The sequence below is a fragment of the Falco punctatus genome (genome assembly GCF_963210335.1).
Source record: "Falco punctatus genome assembly, chromosome: 6".
Classification (NCBI taxonomy): domain Eukaryota; kingdom Metazoa; phylum Chordata; class Aves; order Falconiformes; family Falconidae; genus Falco; species Falco punctatus.
Genome location: NC_137585.1, coordinates 24,948,854 through 24,963,973, shown reverse-complemented (window position 1 = coordinate 24,963,973; position 15,120 = coordinate 24,948,854). Strand labels below are relative to the sequence as shown.

At 41.2% G+C, this 15,120-nt stretch overlaps 1 protein-coding gene across 2 annotated transcripts in view; it reads right to left on the bottom strand.

Annotated features, from left to right (window-relative positions):
- KDM5A (lysine demethylase 5A) overlaps positions 1-15,056 on the bottom strand; it is a 51,556-nt gene extending 36,500 nt beyond the window's left edge. The window contains exons 1-7 of one of the 2 annotated variants that reach the window (XM_080393502.1): positions 12,468-15,056; positions 10,508-10,585; positions 9,321-9,443; positions 6,992-7,162; positions 6,371-6,505; positions 1,052-1,157; positions 416-504 (exon numbers count right to left, since the gene is read on the bottom strand). In XM_080393502.1, the coding sequence (XP_080249628.1) occupies positions 416-504; positions 1,052-1,157; positions 6,371-6,505; positions 6,992-7,162; positions 9,321-9,443; positions 10,508-10,585; positions 12,468-12,632 (867 nt within the window). In that variant the 5' untranslated portion in view covers positions 12,633-15,056. The remainder of the gene's footprint in view (positions 1-415; positions 505-1,051; positions 1,158-6,370; positions 6,506-6,991; positions 7,163-9,320; positions 9,444-10,507; positions 10,586-12,467) is intronic. The other variant, XM_080393501.1, reaches the window with a different exon arrangement.
- Positions 15,057-15,120: the final 64 nt, after the last annotated feature.

Below are 15,120 nucleotides of genomic sequence, written 5' to 3'. Positions count from 1 at the left end.
ACACAAAGGCTGGAATTGCTTTAAACAAACTGAAGTACTGGAGCACCTCAAAATACGGTTTAAGGAAGCAGTATTGTAACTGTTCTACGAACGAGAGCTCAAATAGGAAGTGAGCTATTGAAGGCATGCAAGAAGTGTGAAGCCTGTGGCCAAGCAAGCCCACAAACCCATAATCAGCAAGTATCTTCATGTTGCAACACCCTCCCTGTCCAAAAGGTTAAAAAGGAAACCTAGAGCATAGATTATTTTTCAAAATACTGTTTAGTCTTCCCATAACAGTACCATCTGCTGCAGTTTCCATCCTTTCATCTATTTGGGGTGAGGTGGGAGTGGGGGATGTTTAACAACAAAAAAAAAAATCTTAGTAAATTCATGAATTTCTTATCAGAAATCACAGCAAAGGAATCAAACTTACAAAGTTGACAGAAAGAGTTCCTTTGCGTTGCCTCATCTGCATTCCAAATGCTTCTGATCTGGTTCCCTTGCGTCTTCGTGTCACCTCATCTTGAAGTAAAAAAAAGTTGAATTGTATTAATATCACACAAAGGTGGACTTTACTTGCAAAAATGTAGCTATCCAGCCTGGTACCCTGCCTTTCATATCAGCAACTACCTGACAGTCTAGAGAAAGCAAAAATGCCTTGTTGTACCTGGCCAGTCTAAAATCAACAGGGATTAGGAAAACTTATTTTGCTAATCCTCACAGGTGATCCCAACTGCCTCACAAAACAGAGTGAATTAGACCCATAATTTGTGCACTTAGCTTGCAGGATCAGTTCGAGTCTTGTCAAATTGTGTTTTCCCTTCCAGTCACTCAGCTCATGCAACAGCTGCTTAATTGTTATTGTTACAATATAATACATAAAGAGCTGAAACTCTGCCAAGTTACATGAAGCACCCTGTAAATCTTTCTCATGAATGAAACCCTAGAACACTTAGCTTTCTTTTTCCAGTTATAATGATTTGCTTACTTCTTAATGTTGTCTCTAGAGACAGTCAGAAAGATTTAAGTCTCATTACTTCACAAAGCAATGAGCTCAAGATTTAATTACCCTCTTTATCCTTTGCTCCCAATGCCAGTCCCATCATCTTGGGTCCAGCTCCAAATATCTGCAGCTTCTTTAGTTCAGTATTTCTACTCATTTCTCCTGTCTCTGCCTAAAAATAAAAATAAGACCACATCAGCACAAACCATCAATACTTCCCTTCCAGGTCTGTTCATAGTTTGTTTATACTCCACTCCCCTCCAACATCTGTTCAACAAAAGAAAGGAAACAGAGACACAAAGACATAATTTTCTGTTGCTAAAACCTACGAACAAATGCAAATGGAGTAAAAGACAGCATTTTTGACCCAACTTCCCAAATTATTTCCCATTTAGTATTACAGCTAAAACTACAGAGTCACCTACACAGCAATTAAGAGAACTAGGTTTGACATTAAGCAAAAAATAAATAAGAATGCCACAGCAGTGTTTTCTAAAAATCACCATGATTCAGTAAAGTGCTTGGATGTTAACATATACACTGTTTCAACAGGATTTTTTTTATCGGCTTCCTTGAGTAGACACATACACATGACACTAATGAGTTCCAACCTACTTCCTTAAGCTTGGCTGCTCCTGGGTTTATTTGTGATGAGATGTTATAAATACAACTCTGAGATCACAGCTACTCCTGCTGCCCTTGCAACCTCAAAATCAGAGATGAAAAGACCCATTAGGTGACAGCTCCATGCCCCTGCCAGTGCTGTTTCCTGAAGTGATCTGTTCAACTGAACTTCTTCCTGTTTTCCATTACCGACCTACCTCATTTTCCCATATGGCTGCCACTAACCTAACAATAAAAAGAACCTGCATCTTCTATTTTTATCTACAACACAATCACATCACTATTTTTCTTTATGTTGCCTCTAAACTCTCACCATTCGCAATCCTCCTCCTGAAATTCACTGACCTTAAAAGACCTCAGCAAATCTAGCAATATTGAAGGCAGATATCTAATTCTAAAGAGGTTATTCTTCAAGTAACTTCTTGATGATACTTCATCTTTTATTGTCCACAGTTATGGCCTGATATATCGTGCATGAAACAAGCTTCCTTGGGGTGACACACTTTCACAGTTTTTAATCAATAAACAAAAAAAAAAAACTTCCAAAAAAGCATTTAAGTAAGTTCAAATGCATTTGCAATAAAGCAAAAAACTAAAATTATTTCCACATATTCAGACTACATCAGTTGGCTTTCTTGTTTCCAGATCACATTTAAAAAAGAATGCTGATTCCTAGGCGTGATTACTCTAAGGAATTTTTAGTGATATTTAAGAGTCCCTGTTCCCACTGAACTGTGTATGCAGTGCGCTGGCATCTTTGCAAACTGTCGATTGCTGATATCCTAATTCTGAACATTAAATAATTCTATTTTGCTATTAATTTCACTTCAGATCTATGTTACCAACTTTGTAAGCCCACTCAAATTACACACTAACTGCAAATTTTTCTCATAAATTCCTCACTTTTTGGCTAACAAGTCATAAGGAAACACTGATGTTTTTCTGTACAAGAATGCCTACCACCTGGAGACTACATAGTCCCTCAGTTCCCATTTGAAATTCATTAACAGCTCATCCATTCTCTCAACTAATAGAACCTGACAGAATCAACCCACATTACACTTCTCAGCACAGTACAATTTTTCATCATTTCAGCAACATTTATGAACAATCTCCACAATTTCTCTTTCCCACTATTGTCCTAAGACAATTTTCTCAGTGATAGCTGAAAAATAATTTTACCATCATATTTACTAAAAGTAAATCATTAACATGCAGCAACCTCTCTCCAGTTTTACAGCATCGTTTGAAAATATATTACCTAAATGTATTTTTCTAACTCCGTTGCCCGTATTTACTTGGATTCCACTAAACATAAGTGGACTCAATCTGTTCATGCTCAGGTGGAAAAAGCTATACAGTTTTCAAGAAGAACAGATTGCATATTGAAATGGAAATAGTTTTTAAAGATCAGATTCCTATATAACCTTATGAACACTGCCAGGATATTGTTAAAGGTGTAAATACCAAAACCATTCAGAAGCCTCAATGAATCACCTTTCTGTGGTGTCCTTTAAGACTGTATAAACCCACCAAACTTAAAACTGTGAGCATATGGAAGCAGAAACCTTGCATTCCTTGCCATTTTCTCATTGCTAACCAACACACTTTTGCGTTATATTGTTTCCATGTAAGTGAAATGAACTTGATTAAACCACTATCTATTCTCGGCTCCTCTTCATCCTGAAGGGTGCAGGCATGTTTTTGTTTCTTTTACCTTCTACACTGAAAGTCCAGCCCTAAGGCTTTTCTCATATATGGGCAAATCCTAACATGAACCAGCTGCCCTGGCTTCACACACTACCTTTTTCTGTTGTCCTACCCTCACCAACTTTGGAACATTTGCATCCCCACTCCTCCACCCCCAATGCTCAAGACCAGAATAGTTACAACAAAGAATCAAAATATTTACATGTTTTGGGCATTTGTCAGCATCTCCCAGTGTTCTTTTGTTTCACACAATTATTCCCATGGAAGGAAATCTTTCAAAGTAAAAAAATGGAAGCTTATTTTATTAATTGTTATTCTGTAATCAAGAAAATTTGTAAAAAAACTTGAAAACGGATATACTTAGAATTTGTTTTAGTTTTTCAGAAAATTCCCTGGTTAATAGCCTTTGAAAAGACAGCACTTCATCTTTTTCATTATCTTTTTGTTACAGTACTGCATTTCTCTACCAGAAATCATGATGATGTAACCTCACTAGACAAATCCCTTGCCAGTTAAAATACACCCTAACATATCATCTATGAAGATATACTGCTCTTTTCTAAGGAAGAAGTATTCTTCTAAATTTAGTATTTCCTTAAGGATATTCTCTTTTCCTAATCTGAATTCATCCTACTTTTTGTTGCCATTTTCTTTACAAGCCTTTAGGAATTCAGTTGCTCTTCTCCAGTATTTATTTGTGATAGCTTTCTTCAGAGAAAAGAGAAAGTGAGCAAAACATTAAAGTTTTTTTTTCTTAGCAGGATCTCTCATCACTAAATTAACCTCTTCCTATTCAGAGACAATTCATTCAAATGACATTTGATTATAGTGGCCAAAAATTCCCAATCCATCTTTCATAAAGGAGAATTCTCATTCTCTGTTCTCTTCCATTCTTCACTTTCCCTAAAACTTCAAAGACTTGCTTTTCAAAAGTCTGCCACCCCCTTCTACTGCTAAGGATCTTCGTTTATTTCAGTAATTTCTGATTACTCTCTTTATGCTTTTTTATTTATCACCCATTCTTAGGTAACTGACCTGCAAAAAGATGATGCGGAGCATTTTTGGAAAGTACTTTTAGCACTTGGGAAAAAGTCTACTGAGTTGCAGAGGTCAGCGTAGCTATCTGTGCTCACTAACCCAGGCACTGGACTACAGGGCACACTACACACAAATCGTTCAGATGTTTCAACTAGAGCAGAATGACATTTATTTAGCAGGTTTTTACATTACTGGCGTATTACCTGTTCTCTGAAGACAATCTCTGGTACAATTCCAAGTATACACTTCAAACAATGACCAGAGTCCTGTCTACAATAAGGAGCTGCACTGAAATCTGAAACAATTTCTCAGCATTCCCCAGATATTTACGCTTCTACTGAAGACAAATCTGTTTCTAAATGCAGTTCCAGAGATTACTTGAGTTACACATAGCTTCAAACACAATCAAAAAATACTTCTCCTGGCTTTGCAAGTAGGTCAGTTTTCCTGTATTAAAGCACCTGTTTCAGCCATTTTAGTAACTGTAACGTTTAAAAGACAGCACAGCTATAGGCCTAATAAAAGGCATTTAAATATGTATTTACTTTTTGCATATTATCCAAGTAAAATTGTCTCTCTCATTTTGGAAATGCAGCCCCCTTAAATGAAATTAAGCAGCTACAGCAGGCCAGGATCACCACAGAATCATTTTTCCCCGCAAGGAGAAATGAGAAGTACCACTATTCTACTGAAATCAGCAGGAAAAAAGATCCCACAAGATCTTAGTAACGTGGTGACACTTCTACACCATGTACGAGAAAAAGGTCATACGGGCATCTTCCAAGATTCATTCAAATGCAAAGCACAGTTACACATAAGTCAGCTCACTAACAATACACAATTTGAGAGATCTGGTAAGATCACATCCTGGGACTGTTTGTGTGATGCATTGTTATATGGCTACAATAAATAATGTCACGTCAGCTTCAGTATGTTGAGAAAACAGACTAAAAAAAGACAATTCAGTCTAAATCGATCATGACATCAGAGAATAACATGAAAATTTATAAAGGATACTCAAGTATCTCAGTGACAAGAGAAAGATGGATTTGAAAAAGAGCAGTTTAAAAGCATCTGAAAAAAAAAAAAACTTTGTGGTGTTTAAGTCTAGAATGGCAGGAAGCAAGTAGTAAGTTTGTTCCATATTGTGTTGTCCATGTTGCACTGATGGGCCAGCAAGGAGTCACTAGACCTCAACAAGACCACCTTTAGGATGCTGCCTGCAACAGGTATCTTTGACAAAGGGCACAGGCCTGCTTTAAACAGTGCAAGAGAAGCAATGGAGCCATTAGGACAAGCCTCCAACATTGTTTCTAATAATAGAGATTTAAAATGGTGATGATTCAGTTTGAATTGAGATTTGGGGGGAGGGGTGGGGGTGGTGTTCTCCCAGGATTTAGTATTGCCTAGTAGAATACCAGAAGTTCCTAGAACACCACTAATCCAGCAGAAAGAAACTGCTTTTCAGTAGACAAACTGTAGAAATCCTATACAGCTCCAGCAATCACTGATCATCCCCCTACATATCTGTTTCATTTCTTTACAAAAACAGTCTGTCCAGCTTGAGGTAATCAGTCCCAAGTGCAATTGCCACAATTAACAAAGACTTATCTATATACTACTACATTTGTATTCATGTAACTAAAAGGCATATTTGAAAAAGTTTTAGAAAACTTTAATTTTGCACAAGCAGAAGGTTCAACCATCATTTCACAAATGTCTTCTTATCTGTTTAGTTTTCACAGATAAATTCACTACCAACGTACCCAGACCCACTTGTCAACAAACAAAAAACAGCTTTAAAAGTTTTCACATAAATAGTGCATACACTATAAGCAAACCAGGCCTCAGAGAGAAACCCTTCTCTGGGTTTTATTTAAATGAAGACAGCTCCCTGGTAGTGCTTTTCAGCAGACTTCCACAACCAGACAAAGGCTGTTGCACAGCCAATGCTGCTGTGCTGGTGGAAGGAGTAAGTGTCCTCTGTCCGTAAGAGCCAATTAACAGGGGTACCTGGGATTTGACGCGCCTGGTTCTCTTCAGCACGACATTCATCCTTGAAGCCTGCTTTGGGGAAGCCTGGGCATCTGAGCTGATGTCCTCCGCCTCCACTTTTTCCTTAAGGTCCAAGTTTGCCTTTTGGATGCCCTAGAGGATCAGAGCACAAGACACTGGGTTGACTGATCAGGCAGTGCCAATCATCCCATGCTCTGTGAATCATTCTATTTGCTAAGAAACAGGACAAGTGAAATCCCACAGCATTACACATGCCATTTGGACAAGAGGCCAATTAATCCATGCATCCTTCAAATAAGGAAACTGAATCTCAACTGCCAGTTTATCCAGAAAGACACCTTTCCAATCAACTCTATCATCTTTTGCCTTTTTTTCCTTCCCAGTAGGGTTGGCCTCAGTCCTATAAAGAAACGGCTACCAGAAAATGACAACACAAGGTCACATTACAACTTCTAGCACTACTGTGTCACAAGTAAATACTGAGGGTGGTTCTAGCTTTGTTTACGTAGTTAAAGCTTCTAAAAGTGTAGACACTATGTTCTAGTTTTGTATGCAATAACTAGCATTCTATATGCAGTCTGGGTCCCCTATTCACACTGTGAAAGAGAAGTGTCTCACCATAAGGCTGACCCCAGATTGGAAGAGTTCATAGGGGTATAAGATTCGTTCATAATGAGACTTGAGTAACGACCCTGTGCCTTTTCCTGGCAGGTAGCCAAGCCGACTTGCCACTTTAGACCACTTCTTCTCTTTAGTGACTACTTCAAAGCCTCCTTTGCTGGCAACAATCTGAAACACATAAATAAAAAAGTTAAGGCTTTTGAGCTACTCTCACCACCTCACATAAACCAGAAATCCTTTAAACCAATTAAATGTTAAAAGGTTCTATTAAAAAGTGACAGAACTCTGAATTTAGTTTTTCTTTCCTGAAGGACTAGTACTTTAATAACTAAGCACTTACTTGTCCTCATTACTCTAATATATTTAACATGACAATTTTCCTAGTAAATGTAAATTGCATACTGTCCTAGGCAGGAGGAGTCCAACAGTTAAAATTTATGATGTGTTGGAAAGACTACAAACCCCACCATCAGAATGATCTGAAAAGTTAACTCTCACCAGACTTGTACTCTGATGCAAAACACAAGTCTGGCCAGAAGTGAAACCCATTCTAACAGACCCCAGGCAGAAGGAAACTCACAACTTCAGAGTTACAAAAACTCTCACAAGGCCCTGAATGGAAGAGACTATTGTGAAAAGAGGAGAAACTGAATTTACCTTTCAATTAACCCGGTCCAGTTTTTACACCTGACTTCAATTGGTTTGAGTCTAGTAACTGGCATACAGAACTATCATTGCTTACACGTAACTAATACATACATAGAGTGAAACAAAACAGACCATTTGCCTCTAAGCAATGATCATAACAGCATGAGTTGCTTCCTCAGAAACACCGGCCACATTTCCACTGCCTCCATTCCCATTACAGTTTCACTGCCAAGTAGATTAAAACCCAAATAGATTGTAATTTCAATTATGTTATTGTAAAACTAACAACATTTCTACAACCGTGTAGTTTTGCATTACATCTTTTACACAAGGACCAAATTTCATGCTTAATGTTTCACAGACTGTTAGAAACCTCAACGCAAAAACGTTTTGTTACTGCAGTGAAATTTATGGTTTACTTTTGAAGCTAAGGTAATTTCAAAGTTCAACTGTGACAGTGACAAAAAAACTAGTTAATTCTGGTTCCTCCTACAATCAGAGATATCTACACTTAAATAAAATATTATTGATCACTATTTTTCCTCATATTTACAGTAAAGTACTAGAAGAGCCATTTGAAATGAAACTATTCCTAAATCTCAACTTATCTTCAAAATGTCCACAAAAAAATAATTTCTGAAGTTATCTATACATGAACATTGGCTAGAGAAGTCACTAAGTAACTAAATAACCTTAGATCTACATTATCTGTGATCAACTAATATGTTCCAGTTCGTAACAGTGACCCACATATTTCCCAGTACCACTATTCCCTATATTCCGGCAAACCACCACAGACATAAAAGAAAAATATCTTTTAGTATTTTTTTATCCCTTTTCTCTGCATTTTTAATTTCAGACTGTCCAAAACACAAAGACTTCTTTTAAAATAAAATTTACTCAGATCTTTACATTTTTACTTACCTAAGACAAAGATGGGAAATGGAAACTGATGCTCTAACCTAGAAGCACTAAAACTACCGTATCAATTCCTTACCTTGCAGGAAGAGATCTACCTATTCATATTAACAACCCATCCTTAGCAGGTAAGCTTATAATAGTACACTACCCAGTGCAAAAGCAAATTCCAACAGATTTTATTTGTGTGCAAACTTTGAAAAACAACACAAGGAACTGTAGTAGTATAAAGTTCTAGCCAGCCTTAAACCTAGCCTGTTTTGGAAATAAAAGTAATTATTCCAGAAGCTGACATTATAAACTCTCAATGGTGCATGTTTATGTAATGTGGAGAACCTCTGTTGGGAGAGAAGAGGGTGCAATTACAACAATTTGTTACAGAATTGCTAGGTCAGGAGCTGAACTGCATGCAAGTATACCACTACCTTCTCAGAAACCACCTCAAACTCCTGCAGCTCTACCATATGTAAAACAGAACTAAAAAGCAAGTGGTCAGCTGACAGGAGGATGTTCAAGCTGTATAAAAGGTAACAAATGCATGCTGTATAGAATAGAACCAAAGACAACCGATTTAACTGTCTGCCATGTCTGCCACAACCATTAATTTAGAAATTTTCTTTCACTTTTTTTTTCCCCCACTGTCATTTAATGAACATATTAATGAGATTAATTCTGTAAAACAAGTCCTCCCTGTTGCTTGGCTTCTTGAGCTTGAGCAAAAAATGAGGTCCCTGTCTGACCAAGGCCCAAAATGGCTTACCTTGCTCAGAGCATAAAGATCCAGTATTTTCCTCTCTACCACAGGGATTTTTAAATTGGATCCTTGGAGTTCCCAAAATTTTGCTAACTGATCCAAGAAGTCCAGCTTCACTCTTGTCATTGCCTGCAATCAATAAAGGAAAACAAATACGTATGTCCCAGAACAAATGTGACAATACCTTACAGTCCTGAGAAAAAACATGACAAGTTTTTATAGTGTTTACATTTTCAATGTGCCACTTGGCAAGTGAGGTATTTCTTAGTCATGTAAAAAAAAACTTAGAAATACGAATAGGAAAAAAAATATCTTTACAAATAGGAAATTGTATATGCTTCTCTCCCTATGTTTAAGACCCTATAAACCAAACGCCTACCTAACAACTTCTTGGTTTGAAAACAAAATGCACAGTCATGAAAAATCAGCATTCCAGGGAGAAACACAAGAGCAATTATTAAAATATACATTGCAGGGGGGAGGGGGAGAGTTACAAACAGTTTTTATATATGCCTTAACCATGCAGAAGGGCCTCCTCCCTTGAGTATTTTTGGAGTACTCAAGTCACTTTCCATAAGGAGACCTATTTACAAGCCAAATGATACGTGACATTGTGGTATATGAACAGTGCAAGGCTTTGAGAAATGTTGTGGGAAAAAAAAAAAAAAAAAAAAACACGAGAAAAACAGGACAGAATGGAACTCATACTGCTTTCCAGAAAGCTCCCATACATTTTTGAATCATAAAATTAACCAATTATAATAAACTTATTTAAAAGTCATTCATTTTAAGGCTTAAAAGGCATTACTAAGACAGTATTAGGTACCCAGAGGCTTCAGAAGAGCAGCAAGTATTTTAAGAAAAAAAAATTCTTTGCCTGTGGAGCTCTGAAGGCTAGATACTGGCTGCTCTTACTACACAACATGGTACTTGGCATTCATTGTAGACATTTCCAGTTGAATGTGAAAAACTTGTGGTTATTTTGGGTAATAAAATAAAAACCAGACTTTTCTCAAAGTCATGGAGAGTTATTTCATATGAACTCCGTCACTGCCAAGTATAAACACTGATGAGGTCTATGGGTCTCTATGAAGTCTCCCCCATCCAGAACCTGCCAAGACACAAATCTCAAGCAAGGAGACCTACTGCTTTCAGTGCAAACACAAAATTGTATCAGCAGTGGAAAAGCTCACCTCCAGTTCATTCAGGCGCTGAATTCGTGGAGTGAAACGAAAACTTTGTACTTCACATGCAAATGGAGGCTGCCAGTCCTAAACAGAGACAGAAAGACATTTTATTGCTTCCAGAAACTTCTCAAAAAATGCACAAAACAGAAGACCCTAACAATGCGCGAGTAAACAAACTCAACAGTAAATGAGCTTCTCTGTACAACTGGTGATACGCTTTTCCCACTTTATGACATTCTTGTGCTTTTAATACTCTTCCCACAATATTTTTGTTTGAAGGAGATCCTCATAAATTACAAATATAAAAGAAAATATGGTTCAAAGCATTTCAGTATGCACTATCTCATACTGAGTTTAAATGAGATACACCCTGTAGCTTAATGATTATTTACTTTTTTAAAGTTCCATATATCTTGCACATTGCAAAATTCTCACCATCAACAGCAACAAACACGAAATACAGCATATTATTACACATCTAACTTTTTTCATGTCTGTCTACAGTCATTTCAATAAAGATAAGACCACCAGTTAGGAGTCCAGTTCTTAACAGAACTGCAGCCTTCAATAGTCACTTTCTCAACCCAGTCAGCAGTCAGTTCAACCACAAGTGCTTCCTAGCCTCATTTCTCAAAACTGTGTTACCACATCAAAATAAGTATAATTCAGCTTTTTGATACTTGTTAAGAAACCTTAAGTTATAGCAGATTGTCTTATCTGGCAGAAAACACAACTAAGGACACCACATTCCAAGTGGACAAGCCACACAATGTTTACTATTTGCACTGCTGCAGCATAGAAAAGCTTCAAGCACAATCGTAAAATATTTACAGCTTCTAATAATGGAAAAGAATGACAAATCAGTACAGGTAGTATGAAGTGTCTGATTTAGTCATTATTGCAGGTTGCAAATCAACCTGACGTATGCATCCTGCAAAACCCTGCAATGCAAACAGCTAAGCAATCATGGAGAGATACAAATGCGCTCAACGGCCAGGAAAGTTCTAGTTATTCTCAATGAACAGGATCTGGATCAGTTTCTTGTGGCCTCTCAACCTAAGCCATTCTGCTTATTTTAGAAAGGGCAGTCCCTTGGAGGTCAAGTTTTCACCATGTCATTAAACCAACTAAACAGATTCCAGCAACCCAGACGGGTCAGGAGAGGAAGGATCATGAAATCTAATCAGCAACCCCTGTATGCAAGTTGTTCTCAGTTACACGCTTGCTTTTCAGGTTTTGTCCTCTCTCAGTATTTTCAACTCTCATTTTACAGCTATATCTAAGGTTTATTTATACTTTAATTATTAAGCGATCTAACCACCTTTTGCCAAATTGCCTGATGTTCTCCTCTAAACGATTTACCGGGTCACAGGGCAAGCCATCATAAAATAACGATCAAGTCACAGGAGAGATTAAGCTTCTACCTTCTAAACTGCTACACATAAACATCACTGCCCTGCACAAACAGGTTGGCCGCACTTCTATGAACAGTTGAAAAATTATTTTTAGAAAAATTATTTTTATAAACAATGATCCATTAAAAAGAGATACTCTTCCTCCTCCCTGCCCCCGCTCCTGGAACAAACGCCTGATTTCACCTACAATGTTTTCACAGGTTTTTCTAAGTAGACTGTTGGGGTTTTTTGAAAGTAAAAAGTGAAGTCCTGGGCACCGCTGTGCACTGCTGGCTTCTCACCTGCTCCAAAGAAACCTCCACACAGCCCAGCTCCAAGATCAAGGGCCATACAGGTTCCCTGGTGTCCCTGGCGCGGACACCGCGGCCTGGGAAAGGCGACACGCGAAACCCCAAGCGCGCCCCGGCCGTGGCACAAGGGGCTGCCCGGGCCCCCACCGCCACCGCGCTACCACCGAGCCCGGACGGATCAAGGCACACGGCAAGTCCCCCCCGGCCCCCCCGCCCCCAACCCCCGCCCTACCCCCACCCCAGGCCGCAGCCGGGCGGTACCTTGGGGGGCCGAATCTTGCAGATACCGGTTTTTTCGGCCAGGCCGCGGATGCGGCCGATGAAGCCGAGCGGGTCGCTGAACTCCTCCCAGCTGGGCTCAAACACGGGGCACTCGGGCGGGGGCACGAACTCGGCCGCATAGCGCGACCCACCGCCCCCCGACATGGCCGCAGGGGGAGGGCGCCGCCGACGGGGGGAGCGCACCGAGGGCCGCGGCGGGGCAAGGCGGAGAGGTGCGGCCGGGGGGCCCTCAGGGACGGCCGGCGGGGCTGGGCCGGTGGCCGAGGCGCATCCTCCGACGCTGGCTGCCGGGCAGGACGGCTGCCGGATGAGGACGGCGGGGCGGCCGGGGCAGCCCCTGCCGAGTATTGCTGTCCCGTCCTCCGGGGCTGCCTCCCCCCGCGCCGAGCCCCACTATCTCGCGTTCCAGCTCGCAGGAAGTTACGCGTCCTTCTTTGAGCCCTCCCCCGGAAACAGGAGACGTGTTGCCTTCCGACCCAAAAAGTAGTCCCTCCGCCACTCTTCTAGCGGGGTGGATCCCAGAGCTGAGGAGCCGGCTGCCTCCTGGGCCCGCCGCTCTCGGAGACACTCCTCCGACTGAGCCGAGAGCGAAACTGCTCCGTCCGCCACCCCTCCGGGCACCCTACGGCGCGGCTGGGGCAGGAGGCGGCCGGGGGCCGCGGAGGGCGGGGTCGCCTCCGCTTCCGCCGCGGAGGAATGTACGACGAAACTCGAGCCATTCACTTCCGATGCTGAAGGGCCGTTTCGCCCATTGTCTGAGCCGGACGTCAGGAGCAGGGCCGGGAGCACCGCCCCCACAGACCCCGCCCCCTCCCGCAGACCCCGCCCCGCCGCGGCTGTTGGGCTCGGGGAGGGGGAGGGGGAGGGGCGGGCGGCCGGGCTGCCCGGGGAGCGCTGCCCCAGCCCTCGGGTCGTGTCTCCCGGCAGCTGCTGCCCTGCAGCGTACGCGGACTCTTCAGTTTTTCATACAAAATCTTCCATTTTTTCACTCCTGCAGAAAACGGGCCGCCAGCCGCCCCTGGGGCCCCCGCCGGCTGCTCCCCGCAAGGCCTGCCCTTGTGACCCCGCCAGGCGGCGGCCCGGGCCGCTTCGGCATTTAATCTCACTCGGTTACCAACACCCGTTTCTGTTGGCAGCTCTGCGGTCTCTGACCCAGAGCGTCCCTCTGGCTGCACCTCCATTACGATCTCAGAAGCCCGGTCAGTAGTTAATAACAAGGCGGTGTGCAGTACGCCGCAGCCAGCCCCAGCCTCTGCGTTACGTATAGATGTGCTACCGATCTCCCCAGACAGTGTTTTCTTCCCAGCGTCAAGTACTCACAAGCTGGGACTGAAAGCTGGGACTGACGCCATACCTCAGCACTCATACATTACAACACAGGCTTCCAGAACGATACTGCGTGGTTTTTTTAACCAGAACCCTGCCTTCAGCACTCCCCGTACTCCACATGTCACTTGATGCTTACTGTTCATTCCAGCCTTGGTCCTGGTGCCCTATTTCAGTCTCAGAAAAAGTTAATTTCATCCTCCTGTTAGCATGAGGGTTACAAGACCCACTTCAGACTGATAGATTTATCTGCATCGCTTCCCTGCCAGATCGAAGAGGTGTTGCCCACATTGTGCATAGGGGAAACAAATGGCTCTAATGCGAATGGTTAATTTTGACAAAAGTTATAGGTAGGAGCAAACCATCTTCTAAAGCCTTGAGTGACTTCACCGGTGATTATTGTGTTATTGAAATGTGTTCTTACATTTTGCAGGGGGTTCCTGGCATGCTTGATACTTTTATGGCTGTAAAAGCATGTGGATTGCAGATGTTTCCTTACCAGTATCTAGAAATTCTATTTCTACATACTCCTTTTTTTTTTCTTTAATTATTTGATTGTGTGTCTCTTCTGATAAGCTTTACTAGATTTGAGGAAATGCATCTGTATGTGTATGTTATGTGTATCTGTATTCTATTCCCAACAGCAGAATCACCAATGTACCCAGTTTCTAAGATAAGTTGTAATTTAGCTAGGAATGCTAGAGGCAAAAAAACCTCTATGGTAGAAATGACCTAATTCATTAAAGAGCTTTGTTTTGGGAACCAGTCTTTTGCTGATTTCCTTTTAGACTGCTCAAGGCTGTTTCAGTTTTGTGTTAGTGTGTTTGGGCTAGCAGAGGGTTCTGGAAGGTGATGCTTGGAAGGGTGAAGGTTTTCCCGAGAGTTAAAAGCTGAAAATCTCAGCCAACCTGTGAGGGGGCATTTTTTCATTTTATCAGATCTGCAAAGTGTCCTTTTTGAAACAGAATTTCACGCTTTTCTCCGTTACCTCCTCTGGTTTGGGAGCTGTTGGCCTCTGAAATACTGGGCCATGCTGGGACTTGTCAATCTTAATCCTTTTTGGTCATCTGGAAGTATTTTTCACTTCCTTGAGAGAAGACTTCAGCCCTTTGTACAATATATTCAATTGCTTTATGAGTAGTGGAGAGAGCAGCTAGTCTAACCAAGGATAACAGCAGCCTTTCTTCGGGACTTTGCCCAGGACGTTATCCACCCTCCTCTTTTCTCAGTCTATTGAGAAAATTGATTTGAAGAACCTCATAATTTTGTAAGTAAGTTTTTTTGGTTGGTTTTTTTTTTTTTTTTG